Source organism: Oryx dammah, unplaced genomic scaffold (assembly GCF_014754425.2).
Source record: "Oryx dammah isolate SB20612 unplaced genomic scaffold, SCBI_Odam_1.1 HiC_scaffold_29, whole genome shotgun sequence".
Lineage (NCBI taxonomy): Eukaryota > Metazoa > Chordata > Mammalia > Artiodactyla > Bovidae > Oryx > Oryx dammah.
In genome coordinates this window covers 99,140,378-99,165,658 of record NW_024070213.1, presented here as the reverse complement: position 1 = coordinate 99,165,658, position 25,281 = coordinate 99,140,378, and the positions used below count along the sequence as shown (strand labels likewise).

Sequence of the window (25,281 nt, the reverse complement as noted above, 5' to 3'; positions counted from 1 at the left end):
CAGATTCTGAGTACTCTCATTATGATGTTAGAAAGGGACCCTTCTTCAGGACTGTCTGGCCACCTGGGCCCTCTAATCTACCTATAAAATCTTCCTTCTGGGAGTTGTCTGACAGGGGCAAGTGCAGTGCAGCAGGCCCCCTCTGAGACCTGCTGTAGCCTCACAGTGCTAAGATTTCCATCCCAGCTGTAGTGATGGTGACCGCAAACCCACATCCAGTCCATTCTAAACAGCAGCTAGACATCCAAGGGGGTACTTAGATGCACAGACAGAAGGAACTCTAAGAATATGGTAAGATAAAGATGAGTCTGCCTTCTGAAATGGAGTCAGCAGATGTAAAGAACACTTCATTCCGGATGATGTTACAGGGAAGGACGTGGGCAGGATCTCATTGGTTTCCACTTCTATGTATACTTATTGAAGTAGTTGCTTAAGGTTGAAATGAGAATGACACCAAAGCCTTTTAGTGACTCATCGGTCACAATGAACCACCCCTGGTGGTAGTGACAATGAACATATGAATATTTGCTAGTGAACCCCTGTTGCCCAGAATTAAGAAGCAACGAAGCTAAAACTTGATCCCGGCTGCGTGGCTGCTACATTACGTGTGCACGTGTGCTCGGTCATGTCCGACTCTTCTGCCACCCACTGGATTACAGCCTGCCAGTGAATTATAGCCTGAACCTCTTTCATAGCCACAAAGTTTATTTGATAGGCAGGAATCACACATACTTGTAGAAAAGGCTCAAGGTGTGGGAGAAAATCAAGTGCCAGAAAGTAGAGGCTGAAAGACACTATAACTGTCTGCTGAATTCATCTGTTGAAGGTATTTGAAGACCAAGCTGCCCAGAACATAACTCCAAAACTGCAGCACAGCCTACTCTGGTATGCCACAAACAAGACGGCTCCATTGTGCCTGGCTTATACTTGGGGTAGAAAACGAACGCAGCACAGAGAAATGCAGGACTAGTTGGGCACCGTCAGTCTGGGCTCATGGTTGACAGTAGCTTCAGGAAACTTGCTGGGCTCCAACACCCTCAGCCCAGACCCAGCTCTGCTCTGATCCATGCCCTGACACCCCAATTAGTTAAATCTCTTAAGGAAGAAAGAGTAAGGATCATGTTAAACCACCCAACGGTTCTTCATGAAAGACTAAGTGAATTAGAATAATGTCATATTCTTTAAAGACAATAATGGCAGAATTAGAACTGATAAAACTGGCAATGTTAAGCTGATTGTTCCTACCTTGTAACAACAATTGATTTCCAGCTCTTGCTGTCCGCACCTTCAAGCTGTGGACCTCTACTCTCTGCCAGCTGTAATCTCTTACCACTCTCTTCTAGTTGAACTGTCATCTTCTCATTTAATATCTCCAAATTATTCTTAGCTATCCGTAATTTCTCTGCAGCTTCAGTTTCCTATCATTAAAAGCTAATTAGTATGTTATGCCAAAAGGTAATACTGTTCTCATGAATGTAATATATTCAAATTATCACTACAAACTAGAAAGAAAAATAACCTGAAGTTCTAAATGCTGATTAAAAGTCCAAAAAAAAAAAAATCCGGTATTTTTTAAACTCTAAAACTGCAATATGGTCATCATAATTACAACAGTGCATGTAAATGAGGTTATAAAAATACATTTAAAATATTTTACTCCATAGTTACTTTATCATATTTGTTATAATAGTTATAGAAAATGGAATAGTTTATATCCTTAGATTTTTTTTAAAAGATGTTTTGACTCTTTAATACCTGAGATATAACTATAAGTATAAACTGTGTGTAAGTACCACAGATTATTTCCATTATTAAACATCTACATTCAAAGAGCAGTATCACTCTGGCCTCAAAATGCGTTCAGATTCCATTGTAACTAGTTTAAAAATATTAATTTCAATTAATTCACTGGATCATCCATATAAATAATGACACATTTGTCTGGGGCAAGGAATATATTCTGTGTCTTAAACAGAAAGGAATCCTACTGTTTAACAAAATAGTTTCATATACTCTCTTGTACATCAAGTGTAATTCTAAGACATGTGCATAAATATTAATTCATTTAAACCCTGTAGCGGCTCTGTGAAATAGAAGATACACTTAATAGTCCCAGTTTTACAGATGAGGAAACTGAGAGAAGGAGAAGGAATAGTAGACTGCCCTCATTCCCAGAATTAAGAAGTAATGAAGCTAAAGCTTGATCCTGGCTGTGTGGCTTCTACATTACGTGTGCGCGTGGGCTCGGCCATGCCTGACTCTTCTGCCACCCCCTGGATTACAGCCTGCCAGGCCCTCTGGCCGTGGGATTTCCCAGGGAAGAATACTGGGGTGGGTTGCCACTTCCTCCTGCAGGGGATCTTCCCAACTTAGGGATCGAACCCTGTCTCCTGCATTGGCCGGTGAGTTCTTTACCCCTGTGCCACCTGGGAAACCCAGCTGCTACATTCTACTGCCTGTTAATTTATTATTTTTTTATTTTCAATGTTCCTCACTATGAAAGGATGGTGGGCATAAAGCACAATTCCTAAGTCTCTTAATATCTATTCTGAATAGACACTCATCAACTATTTCATTCAGTTTTCCCAAAAATGTATTAATTAACATAAAAATAAGTATAGTCAATAATGAAAGTCATACTTTTTTAAGTTCTTTACGAAGTCTGTCATTTTCAGCAACAATTTTCTCTGTGCCTTTGGCTTTGGATTCATACTGCATGCTCAACTGACGTCCAAGATGAACTTTGAGTTTTTCTAATTCAGCCTAGAAATTTAAAAAACTCTACATTATCAAAATGAGGAAATAAATGATGATCCCATAAACTCATAAAACTTAGTTCAACATAGTTTTAGAGCTGATATTTGATACAATTAGAATTAAATCTTCCCTTTAATACTGGTCATCTAGAGCAGAGGTTTCCAATCTTGGCTTAGAATGAGCTGATGACTTAAAAAACAAAACAACAATACCAATGGTGGGACCAATCCCCAAATAACTGATCAATCTCAAAATCAGGTTCTTAAGCAACTATATTTTTGAAAATAGACACAGTTAATTATTTTATGTTGCCAGAGTGAGAACCAATGGTCTGGAAATAGTAAGATGACCACGATGTTACTGTAACACTTTGATCACTGTCTCCCATATTTTTCCCACATGTGTAAAATATCTATTTATCCATTAAAGCCACTTTATATACTATATTTAAAACTGTCCTTAAAAATTAATACAAATTGTATCAGTATAACATTCTGTACAAATGGCATTAAGAATATTACCTTCAACTTTTCATTTTCCATCTCAATATTAGCCATTTTTTCACTGGTCAATATTCCTGATGCTTTTTTCAGCTGTTCATTTTCCCTTTGGACTTTTTCGACTACTTTTTTCATTAAACCAATGGTTTTTTCTAGTTCTGGGATTGTCTTTCCACTTCTACCAGACTAGGAAAAAATGTTTACTTTTTATTTAATCAAATATTTTAGAAAGTACAGTATAAAGTACCAAGAATACAAGAGTTTTATTATTAAACTCATTGTTGATTCCTAACATTTAAAGCCAAAGTTTGTATTACTTCAACTCATTATAATAACCTTATGAAAGAGGAATTACAATCTTCACTTTACATACAAGAAAATCAACACTCAGAGAATTTGATATTCCTAAAGTCATGCAGCTAATAAGTAACAGCTTAAACCCAACATTAGTATATTAGCATTATAACTAAGAAGCTGCCATGAATATCATAAAAAGTAGTTACAAAATGTTAGAATCAGACCAAGAAGCAGTTAGTAGTTACCTCAGTGAATAGAAGGAAGATTCCTGGAAGTTAAATGTTTTCAAGATGTGGAGGGAGAGGCAAAGACAAAAGAGATGGTATAGAGTCCAAGTGGCATAAAAAGCATGTAACATGTGACAGATGATGAAGTTTATTAACTTGAAACAAAGAGAAAGCTTAGTGATGTTTTACACTGTACATGCAGCAGAATATAACGGAAACTAGAAGCACTAGTAAAGGCATATCAATACTGCTATGACATATCCAACCTTTTATTCTCACTTCCAGCATATCCTTTCTGAAGCTAAAACAAACATATGGCATGCTCTCACATACTCACCCCTCTAACATGGCCAAGTTTCCGCTCTACTTCTGCTTTTTCTTTCTTCAGAAATTCACACATTTCCTTCAAGTCTCTTACCTGATTCTAGAATATTAAAGAAAACATGTAACAATTTAACACAGCTGTAGTCACTGATAAGGAAAGGCAAATCATCGGAACTACCAGTCTCTTCCAACCTATAGCTTAAGTAAACAAGTGGATCTTCCTACTAACAAGAGGATTTTGAACTGTGACATATGTTAAAGTAAAGTGTACTAATACAAGAGATTTTATATATGGATTTAAATATATGTTTCCTACATTATTGCTTCAGTTCAGTTCAGTCGCTCAGTCATGACCAAGTCTTTGTGGCCCGATGGACTGGCAGCACACCAGGCCTACCTGTCCATCATTACTGCCTTAGTATACAATAATAAATTTGAGGTCAGAACTCCTAACTGTCCCATGAATTACATATGTAGAACCATATCCACATGGTACAAAAAAATAAACAATTGCTCTTCTGACACTGGTTCTAACAGTGTAAAAACCAGAATAAGAAGTAGGACATAGATTAATTATACTATTACCAGTGGAATTAACACACTGCTAATATTCTAAGTTAAAAAAAACAGAAATGAAACAGTCAGTCGAGAAAAAGACTCCAATAAATAGGATAAGATTTCAAAAATCAAAAATAAATTTATTACAAATATCAAAGTAAAATTTCTAACAGAGATAATCATCCTAAACATTTTTAAAGACTTTATATTTTAAGAGCTACCCTACTATTTTATTACTTTTTTATCCAAATATTTTGAAATGTGCTAACTGTTAAATAAACATACCAACTATCTTCTTGCCACACACACAGCATTTGAACTTGCCACTTCTGTTGTCTGGAATTCTTTTTCTAGTATCTTATGACCTACTTCCTTACCTGTCCCCTAGTTCTCTGCTAAAATATTTTATTAATAAGGCCTCCCCTTACTACTCTATTTTAAAGAGCAATCCCATATACTGTTGACTGCTGAACAATGTGGAGGTATAATTTATAGTCAGTCCTCTATATCTGCAATTTCTCTGCATTCGTGGATTCAACCAACCATGGATCAGGTAAAACAGCAGTATTTACTATTGAAAAATATCCCCATATAAATGGACTCTCGTAGGTCAAGGGTCAACTATACCCCTATCCAACACACACACGCACACACACACACATGAACCGTGCTTTTTCTTCTTAGCATTTAACATCAGCTGACATACAATATACTGACTTGCTTACCTATTATGAGCCTTCCTGCTGGAATATAAGCTCTACAAGTGCAAGAATTTTTCTGATGGCTGTTTCCCAGCACATGTATCTTTGTACCTGATACAAAGAAGGCCCTCAACAAATAACTGTTACATGAGCGAATGTAGAAAGTGTAAACGCTACCATATTTTATGAATATGAGTTTCTGGCTTCTTCATAAGCTAACATAGTAAACATAACAATTAAGTAGGGAGAAAAAGGTTTTCAGGCATTAGATTTTATAACTATAATAAAGAATATTAAATTTACCTTTAATCTTGGCAAATCTTTATTTGCTTGTTCAAGCTGAAATTTGAGTTCAATATTTTCGGATGACAACTTCAAGTTTTCCCTCTGGAGCTCCTGTTCTCTTTGATAATGATCATCTGAATCTATTCCTGAAGTCTTCAGGAAAATGAAGTTAGGAGTATTTTTAAGGGATAGCAAATAGAAGCTGCATAAGACATGCTGGGTAAGAAAAACACTATGCTAAAAGGGAACAGTGTTCCTCAAAAGAATGAGAAAACTGGACAGCTCTAGATAAAACAACCATAAACAAACTCACAAAAGGTAATCAGTCTCTTGAAATTAATACAGAAAACAAAGCCAATATGATTTAATGATGTCCACACATATAATCAGTGGTTCTTTCAGTCCAAAATAAAATATTATTGTTATCTGACTGTTATAGATTGCATTGTGCCCCAACCTCCATCAAACCCCCAAATTCGTATGTTTAAGTTCTAATTCCCAGTACCTCAAATGACCTTATTTGGAGATAGGGCCTTTTCAGGCTATAAGATAATTAAGACAAAACAGGGTCACTAGGGTGAGCCTTAATCCAATGTCTGATGTACTTACACAAAAACAAAATTTGACACATAGGTATATACAGAAGGGAGTAACTATAGAGACAAGGAGAATCTAGCCATCTATGAGCCAGAAGAAAGGCCTGAAAGGATCCTTTCCCCAAAGCCTAAAGAAGAAATCAACTCTGCCGATACCTTGATTTTGTACTTCTGGTTTTCAGAACTGTGAGAATAAATTTCTGTTGCTTAAGCCATCAACTCCGTGGTGTTCTGTTATGCTTGCCATAGCAGACGAATACACAAGCCTACAAAAAGTGCCTCAATTCCTTCCTCCTTTAGAAAGCTATTCCTCATTCCTGGAGCTAAAATAATCACTCCCTCCTCTGAAATCCAGTAACATTTTATTTGCATTTGTTTTGGCATGAATCCACCTTGGGGGGTTATTATCCATGTCATATTTATTTCTGATTCTAAACTGTACATTATTTGAAAGAGAAATCTGTGCTTGGTTACTTTTTACTACAAAGTAGTAAAGACACCACTTATAAGATTGTTGAAGAACATTATATGAGATAATGTTGTGAAAGCACTCAGAACAGTTTTAGTTTTTTCTCTCCCATTCTATTCTCTTGGCTTGATTAACTATCAAGTCAGTAATCCCAGAGACATTATTATGATCATCATCATATTATATACTGATATATTATACATCATTATTAAAGTATAATATTCTGCAAATACATTTATTATACCTGGCTCTGTAACATCTTGAATTAGCAGTAGGTTAAATACATTCTGACACTTTTGCTCTTTGGTTAAAAAAAAAGAGTAAGTTTTCTTAGGTAAAACAGAGTTAAAGTAAAGAAATTAGAGAACAGGATGTAGAAAAGTAAAGAGATTCTGAGCTGAGAGCATATAACACAACACTGGCAGAAACACTGCATGTATCCACCTGATTTCTAACTGTCTGAGAGAATGTGTGCACATACGAACATACATAGTGGCAAGCAAAGAAGACAGACATGTTTCATGGTGTCAGTAAACTATAGCACTGTGTTCCTACGTGGTCAGATAATTCAAGTCTACATTCTGGTTCTACTACTATTAAGGTTAAAGTGAAGAAAGTGAAGTCGCTCAGTCATGTCTGACTCTGTGCCACCCCATGGACCACAGCCTACCAGGCTCCTCCATCCACGGGATTTTCCGGGCAAGAGTACTGGAGTGGGTTGCCCTTGCCTTCTCCAACTGTAACTATTAAGGTTAACACTAAGCAAAACCAACCCCTTGTAAGGCCCTCTGTTTCTGCACCTCACAAGTGAAGGCACTGATACTTTGGCAAGCTGTAGTTTCCTATCCCTGAGCTCTTCCGTCTCCCTTACTTCATCTCTTCAGTCTATAATAGCAATTTAATAAATGATAATCAGTACCCCTCACTGATAGTTAATAAAAGACTAATTCTATCTGATCACAGGAAAGACTAATTCTATCTGATCTTACATGGAGATATTTTTTTCAACAGTTCTCCTCACTAAAATACAGATGCAATTATTCAAGTAAGTGAATGTGGATCATTTTTTTCTTCCTATTCTCAGAAAACAAAAGTGCTAGCTGAGATTGTTTAAATTTTTGGAAAAAAATTCTAGTAAAACTCATCTATAAAAGTAAAATAAATAAAATTCTTGTATAATCAATTTCAGGGAGACTTACAAATTGTTCTGTAGGAGAATCTTATTAAAAGGTATACACTGCTAAAAGTCAAGTTCTTAGGGGATGAGAGTTAAGAGATAATACACAGATAATACTCAAATTCTCAATTACTTATTATCAAGTGAAAAAAAAGCATTATGTGCCTGAAAAAGGAAATGATATAAGAATTAAGTCATTTTTTGCCCATTTTCTCTCAATTTAAATGTCTAATTTAATGAGGACTTAGGTGATTAGAATACCCAAGGTGGAAAGGAATGAACAAATGAATGAATGCTATTTGATTTCAACTCAGAACGAACTTCTCACTCTGGACTGCCATATAAATTGACCAGAAGTAGAGCATATGTAGAAAGTTCATTAACTGTAGAATTAGACCTCCATATAAATCCCAGTTCTGCATCTTCTTGATCACAAGAGATGTTTCTCCAAGCTTCCCAAGTAAAACAGAAATAGTTCTCTGCAGAGTATTGTGAGAACTATTCCTAGGCAATATATATAAACTCCCTTTTCTCATTATATAAAAAAGTATCTGTTATAATAAAAAGATCATCAAAGGAACTTGCTATGTATATTAGAATGTTACAGAGCATCATAACAGATTTTTATCGATATTTTCCCTATAGTGAAATTTGACTTGCAGTGAGATTTTACAACATGCTGAATTAGGAATTTATAAGGCAAAACAAACACTTCTAAAGGGCCTTACTTTGTTATTCTGTTATCTAATCTAATACTTTTTAAGTGAATACCAGTAGTAAAACAGAGAATACTAAAATGAATTAGAGAAATGCACAACCACTAAGTTTTAGTAGGAACTAGTCAAATATTGGGGTTTAAGAAGTTTATTAACAGTTAATATTTTTTACAAACCTGACACAATTTGTTTCCATTTGTACCATATGCATATGCTACTTGCTATAAGGAAACTCAGCCAACAGAGAAATAAAGGACTGCCATGTACTCAAGCTTGGGCCACTTCATTTCTTGGCTGGACTGGCGCATTGGTTTCAGAGTGTGCCTCTGCACCCTCCTCAGCACACTGATTCAGGGCCGCCACCCCTGTGGCCCAGCCACGGTCCTCCCCAGAAGATTCTGCTGGATCCATGTGCTTGTCGTGACTCACTTCTTCAGTTATGTGTCCCTTTTCTTTCTCATCTTGCTTAGCTTTCTCTTCCCTGTTTTTATCTTCCTGCTCATCATTTTCACAACAGTCTTGATTAATTTGCTGAACTTCAGGATTTGGATCATTTTCAAAACTGGGGTTAAAATCGGTCAAGGTACCTTCAGTTGACCTAAATGGACTTGATGTATTGTTTGTTTTTGACTCAGATTTATTTAATTCCATAGGACCTACAATATCTTCTGCTTTGTGTTTTTCTTCATTACTGTAATACTGTAGATTATGTCTAGGTACCTGATGATGTAAGTTGGCACTAACATCTATTTCTTTCTTATTTTTAGTTCTGAGTACTGTTATGCGATTGTTTTGGTTCCTGTGTAAAGTGTTCTTTTTGTGAAAAATATTATGCCTGTATTTATTAACACTGGCAGCAAGAGGAGAAAGCGTAGTTGTGTCACATAACAGATTCTGCTTGAAGCAGACAGAAGAAAAGAAACAGGAAAAGAAAAGAAAAAAATAATAAAAATATACACACAAGTGTTTTAAAATAAGATACAACAAATAATTCTACATTAATCAGACTTTATAAAGACACACTAGAAATGTATCACACACATAAATGGATACAATGTTATAATGTATCTTCCTAATTTATCTATGTGTTCTTGTCACAACAGAACTCATAACTACATTTAAAATCTACAGAAATCATTTGTAATGAAGCTTTATGCAAAGCAAAAGAACCACAAATTTATATTATGTAAAAAGAATTAAAGAAAACATATATCTTTACCAAGTAAAAACAAAAGCTGGATTTATTATATTAATATTAATGGCAAGGATCTACTATTTCTAGCTAGATAAAGGCAGAAATTATTTCACTTTTAAACTTTAGAATTAAAACAATGAAAAGATATGCACTTACTGAAGGCCGAGAATATGCATCCTTTGAAAACTGCTTTTCTAAAGCATGAAGCTTTTCTTGGAGGTATTTATTTTGCAAACGTAAGTCTTCTATAACAGAATCTCGAGGAAGAGCTTGATGAGTCCTATGAACAATAATCACAGACTCTTTATTATTCAAACTGCCAACTCTTTACTGTTTTATTACATTAAAATATAGAAAAATATATTTTTAACACTGTATTTTAAATTCTACAAAACTTCAAAAACTGTACAAAAATTAAATTGGGATATGACTATTCTATAAAATGATCCTCTACAGAGGATTTCATGGCTAGCCTCCTTTAAAGTAAGAGTTAAAAAGCGTATTTTGATTTAAAGAAATGCATTAACGTTTGTGAAGAACATACATCTATTTTGGGATTTTGTAAGATAACTGAATAAAAAAACCTACTATTTTTAAAACATTACATAATAATTTCATAACATTCATGTGCTTCTCAAAAAGTTCAAGGATTTTAATAGGTTCTTAGTGGTGCCAGATAATCTATTTTTTCCAGTTTATGCTCATCTGCATGATGTACAAGGCCCTCCACTATCTGGCACAATCCCATCTGTTCAACACAGTTGTCCAGGAGTCTTCCCTTACTGAGGAAAATACATCCACTCTTACCCACACAAGAAAGATCAGGTCTCCCCCTATGTCTCTGCTAGGGTTCTGTTTTCTCAGAATGTCCTTTCTCCCTTTAATAGCTACATGTGATTCATAAAATTCAGAAATCACATTTGAACTGAAAGAGAAGACAAGTTGAAGTTCTCTTTTATAAAGTCTTCTCAATTATTTCAGCCTACATAGAGTCATACTATTCATACTAGAAAAGAAGCTATTCAATATCTCGAAGTATTAGAAGGTTTCAAAAGTAAAATATTTTGATCCTTCTGAAAACTGCAAAAAAGAATAAAAGGATTTGGTTTTATTCTGAATATATGCTTAGACTAAGAAAAACAAAGAAGCTAGGTCCAGACAGTGGCTATAAACAAGTGTCAAAACGAAGAGAAAAATTTCAATCACTTTTTTCTTTACCATCAAGGAAAATTCTGAAGAATTTAAGAAACAGTCATTTAGAAGGGAAGGAAATGGAATGTAGGTAGCTCATGAAGACTTTGAAAAGTAAATATTGTACAGACTGGGATAAAGTTCTGGAATTTGAAATATCAGCACACAGGTGATGAATTTACCTCTTCCTTTCCTCTAGTATTTCCTAGCCTCAATACAACACAGCTTGAAACATGAAGATGAGCATCAGCAAGGCTTCAAGTTCTAGCTTCAGCAGGAGCAAGGGCACTTAAGAACACTTAATACTCTTAGGCACTGCAAAAATCCCTCCTTATTTTTCTTTCCTGTGCACTCTCTTATCTCAACCCTCAGGCAATCCCAAGGCAGTGGTGGCAAAGGCTGCAAAGGAAATTCAAAGGAGCCGAAATTTTTAGGGAGAGGAATCTTCTCCAATTGGTAGAGCTGTGATTAGTAAAGGGGGAAGGCAAAGTAGGGACCCCACCACCACATGTCCCCTTTTTTGCTCTCTTGCTGCTGGCTTAGATGCAGACAAGAGCACAACAGCTGAAGTGCACAGTATAACCGGGCAACTAAAGCCTCAGAATGAGCCTTAAAGTACCAAAAAGGGGCACTTCCTTGGTGGCTCAGCATTAAAGAATCTGCCTGTGATGCAAGAGACACAAGTTCAATCCCTGGGTCAGGAAGATCCCCTGGAGGAAGAAATGGCAACCCATTCCAGTATTCTTGCCTAGGAAATCCCATGGAACGAGGATACGGTTGGGCTACAGTTCACGAGGTTGCAAAGAACTGGACACAACTTAGTGATGAAATAATAACAACCAAAAAGGGGAGCCTGAAAGAAACCAAATGTATCAGTGAGATGACAGAGGAAAAGAGCTCTAGAAAGGAATCTTATAAAGTAGTTAATGAAGTACTGAGCTCACCCCTGAGCATGCACGTATGCCTCTGATCCTAATCCGAACATTAAAGAATCTGAGAGCTGACCTAACAGAAGACAGCCGACATACCAGACTGTCAATAGGGAAGTGCTCAGGCAGAACAAAGCAAAAGAGCACTGTAAAAGTTTTGAAAATGGTACTGGAACCACAGCCCACAGAAAGCAGGTTAAAAAATGGGGCTGAGCCTATCTAGACCTGCTAAAACAAAAATACTGCATTTTCCACAGAATTCAATCAAGATCCAGAGGCACAGAATATAATGTTCAGAAGCTCAATAATATAATCTGTATTATGTGATGAAAAAAGAACCAGAAACATCTCTACTCACATGGGAAAAGAATAACCAGAACTCAAGCTTAAGATAAAACACAATTATTTTCAGTTCAGTTCAGTCACTCAGCCGTGTCTGACTCTTTGAGATCCCATTGACTGCAGCATGTAAGGCTTCCCTGTCCATCACCAACTCCTAAAGCTTTCTCAAACTCATGTCCATCGAGTTGGTGACATCATCCAACAATCTCATCCTCTGTTGTCCCCTTCTCCTCCCGCCTTCAATCTTTCTCAGCATCAGGGTCTTTTCTAATGAGTCAATTTTTCGCATCAGGTGGCCAAACTATTGTAGTTTCAGCTTCAACATCAGTCCTTCCAATGAATATTCAGGACTGATTTCCTTTAGGACGGACTGGTTGGATCTCCTTACAGTCCAAGGGACTCTCAAGAGTCTTCTCCAACACCACAGTTCAAAAGCATCAATTCTTCGGTGCTCGGTTTTCTTATTGGTCCAACTCTCACATTCATACATGACTACTGGAAAAAACAAAGCTTTGACTACATGGACCTTTGTGGGCAAAGTAATGTCTCAGCTTTTTAATATGCTCTCTAGGTTGGCCATAGCTTTTCTTCAAAGGAGTAAGCATCTTTTAATTTCATGGCTGCAGTCACCATCTGCAGTGATTTTGGTGCCCCCCAAAATAAAGCCTCTCCCTGTTTCCACTGTTCCCCCACCTATTTACCATGAAGTTATGGGATCGGATGCCATGATCTTAGTTTTCTGAATGTTGAGTTTTAAGTCAACTTTTTTCACTCTTTCACTTTCATCAAGAGGCTCTTTAGTTTTTCTTCACTTTCTGCCATAAGGGTGGTATCATCTGCATATCTGAGGTTATTGATATTTCTCCTGGCAATCTTGTGCTTCATTCAGCCTGGCATTTCACGATATACTCTGCATATAAGTTAAATAAGCAGGGTGACAACATCAACCTTGACGTACCCCTTTCCCTATTTGGAACCAGTCTGTTGTTCCATGTCCAGATCTAACTGTAGCTTCTTGACTTACAAACACATTTCTCAGGAGGCAGGTAAGGAGGTTTGATATTCCTATCATTTTAAGAATTTTCCACAGTTTGTTGTGATCCATGCAGTCAAAGAATTTTGGCACAGTTAATAAATCAGAAGTAGATGTTTTTCTGGAATCTCTGGCTTTATCTATGATCCAACAGATGTTAGCAATTTGATCTCTGATTCCTCTGCCTTTTCTGAATCCAGCTTGAACATCTGGAAGTTCATGGTTCATGTGCTGTTGAAGCCTCACTTGCAGAATTTTGAGCATTACTTTCCTAGCGTGTGAGATGAGTGCAATTGTGTGGGAGTTTCAACATTCTTTGACACTGCCTTTCTTTGGGATTGGAATGAAAACTGACCTTTTCCAGTCCTGTGGCCACTGCTGAGTTTCCCAAATTTTCTGGCATATTGAGTACAGCACTTTAATAGCATCATATTTTAGGATATAAAATAGCTCAACTGGAATTCCATCACCTCCATGAGCTTTGCTCATAGTGATGCTTCCTAAGGCCCACTTGACTTTGCATTCCAGGATGTCTGGCTCTAGGTGAGTGATCACACCATCATGGTTATCTGGGTCATGAAGATCTTTTTTGTACACTTCTGTGTATTCTTGACACCTCTTCTTAATATCTTCTGCTTCTGTTAGGTTCATACCATATCTGTCCTTTATTGTGCCCATCTTTGCATGAAATATTCCCTTGTTATCTCTAATTTTCTTGGAAAGATCTCTAGTCTTTCCAATTCTGTTGTTTTCCTCTATTTTTTTGCATTCATCACTGAGGAAGGCTTTCTTACTCTCCATGCTATTGTTTGGAGCTCTGCATTCAAACGGGTATATCTTTACTTTTCTCCTTTGCCTTTTGTTTCTCTTTTCTCAGCTATTTGTAAGGCCTTCTCAGACAACCATTTTGCCTTTTTGCATTTTTCTTGGGGATAGTCTTGATCCCTGCCTCCTGTATGATGTCATGAACCTCTGTCCATAGTTCTTCAGGCACTCTATCAGATCTAATCCCTTGAATCTATTTATTACTTCCACTGTATAATCGTAAGGGATTTGATTTAGGTCATACCTGAATGGTCTAGTGGTTTTCCCTACCTTCTTCAATTTAAGTCTGAATTTGGAAATAAGGAGGTCATGATCTGAGCCACGGTCAGCTCCCGGTCTTGTTTTTGCTGACTGTATAGAGCTTCTTCATCTTTGGCTGCAAAGAATATAATCAATCTGATTTCAGTACTGACCATCTAGTGATGTCCATGTGTAAAGTCTTCTCTAGTGTTGTTGGAAGAGGTTGTTTGCTATGACCAGTGTGTTCCCTTGGCAAAACTCTTGTTAGCCTTTGTCCTGCTTCATTCTGTACTCCAAGGCCAAACTTGCCTGTCACTCTAGGTGTCTCTTGACTTCCTAATTTTGCATTCCAGTCCCCTATAATGAAAAGGGCATCTTTTTTGGGTGTTAGTTCTAGAAGGTCTTGTAGGTATTCATAGAAAAGGTCAACTTCAACTTCTTCAATGTTACTGGTTAGGCCACACACTTGGATTACTATGATATTGAATGGTTCGCCTTGGAAACAGAGATCATTCTGTCGTTTTTGAGATTGCAGCCAAGTATTGCATTTTGGACTCTTTTGTTGACTATGATGGCTACTCTATTTCTTCTAAGGGATTCTTGCCCACAGTAGTAGATATAATGGTCATCTGAGTTAAATTCACCCATTCCAGTCCATTTTAGTTCGTTGATTCCTAAAATGTCGATGTTGACCCTTTGTATCTCCTGCTTGACCACTTCTAATTTACCTTGATTCATGGACCTAACATTCCAGGTTCCTATGCAATATTGTTTCTTACAGCATCAGACTTTACTTCCATCACCAGTCGCATCCACAACTGGGCGTTGTTTTCGCTTTGGCTCTGTCTCTTCATTCTTTCTGCTGTTATTTCTCTACTCTTCTCCAGTAGCATATGGGCACCTACCAACCTGGGCAGTTTCTCTTTCAGTGTCCTATCGTTTTGCCTTTTCATACTGTGCATAGGGCTCTCAAGGCAAGAATACTGAAGTGGTTTGCCATTGCCTTCTCCAGTGGAGCGTGTTTTGTCAGAGGTCTCCACCTTGACCTGTCTGTCTTGAGTGGCGCTACATGGCATGGCTCATAGTTTCATTGAGTTACACAAGTTTGCGGTCCATGTAATCAGTGTGATTAGTTTTCTGTGATTGTGGTTTTCATTCTGTCTGCCCTCTGAGGGATAAGGATAAGTGGCTTCTGGAAGCTTCCTGATGCGAGAGACTGACTGTGGGGGAAACTTGGTCTAGTTCTGATGTGCAGGGCCATGCTTAGTAATTTCTGACTAAGAGTTACTGCTGTCTCTTCAAGTAGACTAGTAAATTCCTAAAGGAATTGTCTTGAACTTCTCTATGTTACCCAGTGCCACTTATGGTATATGTAAGGTTTATTACATGCTTCTGCATTTTAATGTATTAGCTTACCTCATATATGATATGTCATTTTCTAAGTCAAGATTTCTCTTTTTTAATTCTTCTAACTCTTTTTCTGACTCCAACACTCGCACTGCCATAACCTGATCAACAGTCAGGCCAGTTGTTTTTAGTTTCCTTTGCAGGGTAAGTTTCTCTTTATCAGCTCTGTGGGATTTAATACAGAATCATGAAAATGTACCATTCACTGTTTGGCTTGTTCAATTTATTAAATTGTAGCTTCCTTATTATAAGACATATGTATGTACAAAAACGAGATCATTCTCTATTTGCTATGAGATAACTTAATGAAATTCCACTTAGAAATTGTTAAAATATATTTAACACATATTTTTTAAAAAATAAAAAGTGAAATATAGATAATAAATGATAAAGCTAGAGAATTTCTCATTTTAGCAAGTGCACAAAAACTATATAACTTTCAGGTAAATGAAAAAGTATACATAATTAATTAGTTTTACATTAAACTCACTTGGCAAAAAGATCCTTCAAAGTAGTCAATTGCTTTGTTAGAATATAGACCTCCCCTTCTTTCTCTTTTAACTTGTTTCGAATTCCCTCTATTTTGGTTTGCCATTTTTTACCTTCTTCCCACCGAATTACTTCTTCTCTGGCACTCTGTAAGTAATAACAAATTATTTACAAGTTTAATTACATGGATTTTAGCCAATTTGAGTTCTTCTTTGGATTATTTCTATCAATAACTTTTTTACTACAAAATAGTTTACTAGTTAACTTATAAGAAAATTTAAGCTATTTTTCACACTACAGAATCAATTTATGAGTGGGTTGGTTATTGATTGTTACTGCAAACACTGAATATATCCAAGTCCCTCTGTTTACTCTGAAATAATAATCCAGTCCACTGAAGTATAAATAGGACACATCTGGGTCAAGAAGGAAAGATAAAAATGCCCATGTTTCTTTCCCAAAGGTCTGTACAAACCAATCTATATAAACAATTACACTGGGAAAAGTGATAAATACAGCTGAATATATATGGTATAAAGGGATTTTGGATGTACTGTAATGTTAGAAAGAAGAGTAATTTCTGAGGAAGACTTACTGGTGTCTCTTCAAGTAGACTAGTGAATTCCTAAAGGACAGACACTTGTTTTGAATGCCTCTATGTTATGTTACCCAGTACCACTGATGGTATATGTATCAGGTCTACAGATCAACAAATTATCTAGTCTTCAACTACACATTTAATTATCACTACCTTAAACATATCAGTACATCTCTTCACATACCTTTTCTTTCATAGGTTTCATTTCTGTTTCATCCACTTTTCTTTCCAGTTGGCTTTCTAGCTTTTTAATTTTCTTTTGGAGTTCTTCAATTAAACTTTGTTTGTTATCTATCAAAGGTTTGCCCTAAAAAACAAGATGCAGTGTTACATTAAACAAGCATAAAAGTATCAAACAAAATACACAATAAATATTCCAACTGTAGAAACTTTGAGACTACAGCTAACCATACTGTCTAAATGACATTGTTGATATTTAAGCATAACATGGTAACTACTATATTTTAATAAGATATGCTACTTTAAAACTACAAATACAATAGAGGTCACTGAAGGAATTAGCTACATTAATCAAAGTGATTTGAAAGCTAGTTTCAGCAAATATTATAGAAAAAATGAAAAAGTGGAAATAAACTACTACCTGTTTATTATAAATCAAAACATTATCACAAATAAGACTACCTGTAATCCACTGGTTAATCTTTTAATTTGCCTCTTCAGTTCATTATTCTCTTGATCAACTCCATCTTTCTCTCTAAGCACTTTACCATAGGCTTTTTGTTTATTTTGAAGTTCATTGGTTAAGTCATTTAAATTATCAGTTAGTGAGTTTTCTCTGTTTTTACTTGTTTTAAGAGCTTCTTTAAGTTTTAAAATATTTTCACTTAAATCTTCAATTTGTGACTAATATAAGACAAAGAAAGGTGTAAATCGTGAATCTTCAGCAAATATCAATGATAAAAGCAATAATAATAAAGTACACCACTAATATTTAGTAATAAGAAAGTTTCAATCTAAATTCTTAAGTACACACATGCAAAAAAAACCCACCACAATTATACAAATTTTTCTATCCTCATTTCAAATGAACTAAGTCTACCTTCAGGGAAAAAACAAAACATGAAAAAACAGTCTAAAGCAATTTATCTTCAGCAAACACCTAGAACCAAAATTTCATCAACTAAGCAAATGTTTCATTTTGGCTGATTTAATTTATTAGAAAAACAAGTAAATATCACTGTATAAAGCATTTTTTAAAAATACTGTGAAGCCTAAGAACAGCATAAAACAAAAATCTTTTAGTAGTTTGTAATCTATTTTGTAAAGACAAGACATAAAAGGGCAGCTCACAATACTAGACAGTACACAGAAGCCACTAGAAAGGAGTTCCAAGCTGTCCTAGATAGCAACATTGATGGGATTATTCGTCCTTAATATATGTTTTGTTGAATAAATTATTATAGGCCCAAAGGGATTATCAATAGCCCTAATAGGAAATTAGTAGTAGTATAGCAGTTACACAAAATACAAACTCCCTTGGAAAAGTAAAAAATGGTTTCAAGAAAAATGACTGGAAGTTTTTGAGGAATTCAGAGCAGAAATTTCGGACAAAGAGAAAGGGACTGATCATCACAGGGCTATACCTATTTACATATTTATGACTTACTGGATTTTTACTGTCAACTATGCTAATAATCTCAATAGGTCCAATAGGAGATTTAAAAAATCTGAGTAAAATCCAGTCCTTACATGGTTTAATGGTGATAAAGGGTATATATAAATAAACCAAAAGTAAGAAAAATTACAAACAAAATAAAACATATAAAAACTACATGGTTTTATGTTTAAAAAAAACTATATGTTTTATATGTTTTACAAAATAAAACATAAAATTTTTCATTTTATTCAAACTGTTATGAAACTCTATGTAAAGAAATTTAAAAATCACAATTAAATGTACACATTTTAGAAAAAAAAATTTTCATATAGTAACAAACCTAATAACTGGGTAAGAAAATAATATACTGTCAAAAATTAAGAAATAATTTAAAAAAGAAAAGGCTTTAATGCTGGGCAGCCCTATAGATTAAATGTGGACCACATAATTTCCATAAACTATTTCAGGGGCTAAAAGAGGAAAGTCAATTAAGTCATATTATGAACTTAGCAAAAACTAATCTCACTTATCAATACAGAATTTAAAAAGCCTAAGAAAAATGTTTCTTAAATTTAATTCTATTGAGGACTGTCTTATAATGGACTACTCTATACTAACCTTCAAGACAATATTTAATGAATACGGTAAAGATATTTAGTGTTCAAAATGTGTACATCTATGCACTAATTATTTATTAGAATAAATTCCTTATTCATTATCAAAATTATTATATATCTAAGTGAATTTTCTTCCAACAGGAATTAGTGGGACTTCTGTTATATGAATGCACACGTTCATGTTCACCTTTAGCTCTTTAGTATGTCGATCCACAATTTGTTGAACATTGAGATTTGCCTCTTTCTGAGAAGTCACAGAAATAATACGTTCTTCAGCTGCTGCTGTCATTTCTGCCCGAAGTTCCAAAAGTGCCCGACTAAGTGCCTAAAAATTCCAAAACATACATAATTTTTTTAAAATGACACTTTATATGAGAAACATGTAATATAAAATATACATAAGATTCATTACTTTAAACTATTCTCTTATAATACCATGTGTTCAATCAGTGTTCATAAACAATCCAGCTGTTTCAAACGGATTTCCATTAGTAAGTGAACTCAGTTCTTCCCAAATTGAGTGTAAGAATCCAAAATCTTAATAATGATAATTGTGAAAATCTAGCATTAAATCAAACAATCTGCATTACCCAACCCAAGCATGTTCTGTTCTCCAAATTCTAAGCTGAAATATTTATTTAAATTACTCACTTAATATATGCTTCCATGTGAAATTAATTGAATTTAAGAAGACAAAGTTACAAGATTAGAAAACACTTAAAATTTGCCAATAAATTTCATGAGCTAGCACAGAAAAACAGTAGCACCTTCTAAAACAGTTAATTATATACAAAATCTGAGATAAATGGAAAACAAACTAATCAACCTGTTAATCCACTGACCAACTCCTTTTCACAGCACTGTCTCTGAGATCTCCTTCTTTAATTTTCCTCCTCTCATCCTATCTCCCTCTTAATCCCCAGAATTGTTCAAAATTTTTCAATTATTTAAATTGTTTAAAATGGCCTCAGTAACAAAGCATCTTAACAGAAAAGGAGAGAAAATATTTTCAAGAAGATTTCTCTTTATTGAGATGGCTGGATGACATCACTGACTCAATGGACATGAGTCTGAGTGAACTCTGGGAGTTGGTGATGGACAGGGAGGCCTGGCGTGCTGCGATTCATGGGGTCGCAAAGAGTCAGACACGACTGAGCAACTGAACTGAACTGAACCCACAAATCAGACGGATAACATAGAAAGATAAGTTAGACAATGCATAGATGTGTTAGTCGCTCAGTCGTGTCCGACTCTTTGTGACCCTATGGACTGCAGCCCACCAGGCTCCTCTGTCCATGGAATTCTCCATGGAGTGAGTAGGCATTTCCTTCTTCAGGGATCTTCCCAATCCAGTGATCAAACCCAGGTCTCCCGCATTGGAGACATATTCTTTACTGTCTAAGCCACCAGGAAAGCCCAAGCTGGGCTATATTTGACCTTAAAAACACCACCAATTTATAGGGCTTTCTAAAAGAGTTATTTTGAAAGACCCAACCTTGCTTAACAGCTTAAGATAACGCTTATACTTTTTATTACAAGAGAGAGATGCATGCTATCATCTTTTACAAATCTTCACTAACAGCATTCTACCACATGTTTTAACTTTCTATTGTTACTTACTTTTTGTTGTTTCTCTTTCAAGGCTAATTGGCTCTTTAGTCTTTCTACTAGATTTCTCATTGTAGTTGTTGGAGCTCTTGAATTTGCTTCTTTTTGAGTCTGAAGTTCAGATTTTAAACTTTGTGACTCCTTTTGTGATTGCACCAGAAGACACCTCAAATTCTCTACTTCTGCTTTTATTTTTTTCACTTCATCTGCATGATTTTCTTGGAGCCTAATATACAGCAAACATATGTATTTAGTAGAGTGGTTGCTGCAATTTGGAGAAGGCAATGGCACCCCACTCCAGTACTCTTGCCTGGAAAATCCCATGGATGAAGGAGCCTGGTGGGCTGCAGTCCATGGGGTCACTAAGAGTCAGACACAACTGAGTGACCTGACTTTCATGTTTCACTTTCATGCATTGGAAAAGGAAATGGCAACCCACTCCAGTGTTCTTGCCTGGAGAATCCCAGGGACGGCGGAGCCAGGTGGGCTGCCGTCTATGGGGTCGCAGAGTCAGACATGACTAAAGTGACTTAGCAGTAGCAGTAGCAGTTGCTGCAATTAACAGTTTGATTGATACAAGTTTTACAAAGAACAAATGTTTGGTCCTCGGTATCCTTAAAAATCTAAGTCTTGATCCAAATCCTGAAAGAGGAACAATTCTTTACTTAACTACTATTTAACTTAACATAAAATAGACTTTCTTCCAGTTTCTGCCTACTATGTTTTTGCAACAACTGCATCAGTAATTTGTGGCTCTAGATGAAATAATATAGAGAATGAACAAAATAACACTTTAAATATTGTGGTTCCTGCAAGATGCAACTGCTTCCTTTATACAAGGGTTTCTCCACCATGGCCACGACTGAAGCGACTTAGCAGCAGCAGCAGCAACCATGGCACTATTGACATTTTTGCTGGATAATTCTTCATTGGGGGTGGGGGTTACTGTCTATGCATTTTAAAACATTTAGCAGTATTCCTTGCTTCTACCCACAAGATGCCAGGAGTACCTCCTAGTCATTCATCAAAAATGTCTACATCAAATGTCCCTGAGGGGAGAGGAGAGCAACATCACTTCTGCTTGAAAATCACTGCCCTATAGTGACAAGCCTTAAATGTATGCCACAAACTGTTGCTGCTGCTGCTGCTGCTAAGTCGCTTCAGTCGTGTCCGACTCTGTGCAACTCTATGGAGAGCAGCCCACCAGGCTCCTCTGTCCACGGGATTCTCTAGGCAAGAATACTGGAGTGGGGCCACAAACTATTACAGGTATATAAATAAAAGTTTTGTATTTATGTTACTTTACAATTTTCAAACTACTTCCATATATAGCATCATTTGGCCTTCATATAACCACCTTGAAAGAGCCAGAGTAAGTAATGTCATTTTCCTTTACAGATAATAAAAAGGAAAATTTCAAAGGTTAAAGATGAGATTCTACACAAGAATTTTTTGAGTCAGACTGACTAGATTCAAATCATGGCTTTCTCATCTTCTGCTAGGCATGTTACTAAGGCCTTCTGTAACTTAGCTTCCTATCTACAAAATGGAGTGACTATCCCATATCATCAGTAGTACTGAGGATAAAAATGAGATAATATAGGCAATATTTTTAGACCAGTGCATGATATAACAAATGCTTACATTTATATTTATTATATCATTAATCCCATTTTCCTATATTTACAATATATTTCTAAGACTTACCGTAATTTCATATTTTCAAATTCTTTGATTTTTAATTCAGTGATTTCTTTTTGTCTCTCTAAATCTTGAGATACTTGTTTTAGTTTGATCACGAGTGAGGAGAGAGAGTCATCTTGTTCTGCTACTGTCTGTTCCATCTCAGCCAAACGAATAAAATGCTTGTTGGTAGGAACTGGAGTGGGAGACTGTTTTATTAAATCCTATGAAATGTCATTATATTAGCCATGAGCAGGTACAATGCAATGCCATACTTATCTCATAATTTTAATTTGGTTCCATAAATGATCAAAACAATATCAAATCTAAAATGTAATGAAGGCAATGAAGGCTTAGAGAAGACAGGAAATAGAGATCTTATTCTTTGTATTCCCAGCATCTGGCAAAGTACCTACATGTAGGGAAGGATCAATAAATAAATGTTGACTGAATTAATGAGTTAAAGTTTGAGGAAGGTAAGGTTTGCATGTTAGGAGAAGAAAGACAGGTCATTTTGCACATACAGAATATAATGACCAAGAGGCAAGAATAAACTGAAATCAGAACATAGAAAGCAGTTAGATACAGGTAAATTAAAAATAATGTACAGATTTGAAAAGACAGACAGCGGTCAGAGGAAGAAATATAAACATGATTTTCTAGGCAGCAGTAAGCTATAACAAATCTAGGTCTAGGGAAAAAAATGATCAGAGCTGTGTTTTCAGATTATTCTGGCAAAAAAAAAAAAAAAAAAAGTAGGATGGCTTCCAATCTCCTCTCCCCGAAAACAGAGTTAAATTTTCAACTGTATGGTCTGAAAAATCAATAAAGAATAGAATAAAGTTCCTAGACTCTTACCCAAACTGTAATCTTACCCAAGCTGTTTCTTTGAATTTACTAAGTGAATTATCAGCCTGCAGTTCTAATTTACGATGAAGAATATGAAGTTCTTCTTCATGTTTCTTAACAATTTCTCTTTGTTCCTGTTTTATAACAAATGAAAACTATAGCTTACATTGTGATTCATATAAATTTACATTCTAAAAGTCTTAAATATTTTATCTTTAATATACTAAAATCCTTATGAGAGGGAAGGAACAACATGTGCACACATTTCCCTAGCACATGTTCAAATTGACAAGCCTAGCCTTAGAGTATAATTTATTCTTAATATTAGAATAATATGGATTCATTATCTTTTAACTTGTTTCTAGCAATTTTTAAATTTTAGATATTTTTTACCCCTTAAAGTTCTAGCAAACTTGATTTTCACTGATACCAGAGTGATGGATTTCATTCTAACTTACTGCCTCAATCTTAACCTATTAACTTGAAATCACAGTTCCACCATGAACGCCATTACTGGTTTACTCAGTCAATAACACAAACTGCCAGTTTTACTGACAGATCTGTAATCCAATCACGTGAAAGTAACAATACCTGAATAGAATCATTTGAAAACAAGAAATGAAACACCACTTAAGGGCAGAATAGTATTTGGCATTTGTCTAAAAACACCGTAATAAATAAGACAGCATAACATAATCAAATACCTCTCTGGCTTTTTCTAGCAGATGTTGATACTTCTTCAACACTTCTTCCTTTTGATTTAATCTTGCTTGCATATTTGCAATGGTCTGGTGAGCAAGTTTCAACGTGTGATGAGATTTTGGTTCCACCTCTTTTCTGCTGAACTCAGCTATAAGCTTTTCTTGTTCTGCAGTGGCAGGCAATCGAAGCCTCAGTTCATTGATCACTTTGTCTCTTGACAGAATATTCTCCTCTGCTAACCGTAAAGCAGATTCTTTTTCTCTTAGTTTCTGTAATGGTAAATAATTTAAAAAAATACTTTTTTTTCTTTTAAATGCTTCATCTGAATTTTAGTCAGACTGGTGGTGGTGGTTTAGTCACTAAGTCGCGTCCAATTTTTGCTACCCATGGACTGTAGCCTGCCGGGCTCCTCTGTCCATGAGATTCTCCAGGCAGGAATACTGGAGTGGGTTGCCATCTCCTTCTCCAGGGGATCTTCCCAATGCAGGAATCGAACCCAGGTCTCCTGCACTGCAGGTAGATTCTTTACCAACTGAGCTACAAGAGAAGCACACTAGTAGCCAAATGCTACTTTCAGTTCAATTCAGTCATCCAGTCATGTCTGACCCTGCGACCCAATGGACTGCAGCACACCAGATCTCCCTGTCCAACTCTCAGAATTTACTCAAACTCATGTCCATTGAGTCGGTGATGCCATCCAACTATCTTATCCTCTGTCATCCCCTTCTCCTCCTGCCTTCAATCTTTCCCAGCATCAAATGAGTCAGCTGTTCGTATCAGGTGGCCAAAGTGTTGGAGTTTCAGCTTCAACATCAGTTCTTCCAAAGAACACCAGGACTGATCTCCTTTAGGATGGACTGGATGGACTCCTTGCAGTCCAAGGGACTCTGAAGAGTCTTAATAAGGTTAAACTGTATTTCTATGTGACAGCAGTTATCTACATGCATATTTTATTTATAAGATTATTATATATGTTAGAAACTTCATTGTTAATGATGAAAATGAAATTTAGTTACAATACTTTATTTAGATCTTATAGTTTTAGAAACAGAAATGTGGGTGGTGATAGATCTATAAAGAAAATGTAATAAATCATTTCTTTTATTTTGATTCACTGACTCATTAGAGCATCAGAAGAGTAACCCATAGAAGTCAACAAAGTATAAAAGCTGGAATTTTAGTGGTCTGAGTCAATGGATCTCCATTATAAAATGTGCAGCTTCTCAAAACAAAACAGAAAATAGTATATATTCCTCAACAGAATTAAGCAAATACTCAAAAATCAAATAGCTAAGTGGCAATTCAGATAAATGACAAATTTACAATATAGAAGGCAATTTAAGTTTCT

At 35.8% G+C, this 25,281-nt stretch overlaps 1 protein-coding gene across 14 annotated transcripts in view; it reads right to left on the bottom strand.

Moving 5' to 3' along the window:
- The window catches only part of CEP290 (centrosomal protein 290), an 89,018-nt gene that overhangs the window by 9,101 nt on the left and 54,636 nt on the right, over positions 1 to 25,281 (bottom strand). For 12 of the 14 annotated variants that reach the window (XR_005719858.1, XM_040234455.1, XM_040234453.1 and 9 more), the window contains 15 exons: positions 23,936 to 24,202; positions 23,258 to 23,365; positions 22,407 to 22,606; positions 20,712 to 20,925; positions 19,279 to 19,416; positions 17,499 to 17,720; positions 17,041 to 17,163; positions 16,260 to 16,405; positions 15,779 to 15,934; positions 9,959 to 10,082; positions 5,668 to 5,802; positions 4,119 to 4,205; positions 3,279 to 3,443; positions 2,641 to 2,763; positions 1,246 to 1,418 (listed from right to left, as the gene is read on the bottom strand). Coding sequence is in view for 13 of the 14 variants with exons in the window: in XM_040234455.1 (XP_040090389.1) it covers positions 1,246 to 1,418; positions 2,641 to 2,763; positions 3,279 to 3,443; positions 4,119 to 4,205; positions 5,668 to 5,802; positions 9,959 to 10,082; positions 15,779 to 15,934; positions 16,260 to 16,405; positions 17,041 to 17,163; positions 17,499 to 17,720; positions 19,279 to 19,416; positions 20,712 to 20,925; positions 22,407 to 22,606; positions 23,258 to 23,365; positions 23,936 to 24,202 (2,381 nt within the window). In the remaining variant the exon portion in view is untranslated. Of the gene's footprint in view, positions 1 to 1,245; positions 1,419 to 2,640; positions 2,764 to 3,278; positions 3,444 to 4,118; positions 4,206 to 5,667; positions 5,803 to 7,397; positions 9,502 to 9,958; positions 10,083 to 15,778; positions 15,935 to 16,259; positions 16,406 to 17,040; positions 17,164 to 17,498; positions 17,721 to 19,278; positions 19,417 to 20,711; positions 20,926 to 22,406; positions 22,607 to 23,257; positions 23,366 to 23,935; positions 24,203 to 25,281 lie in introns of those variants that run through there. The other 2 variants (XM_040234460.1, XM_040234462.1) reach the window with 2 other exon arrangements.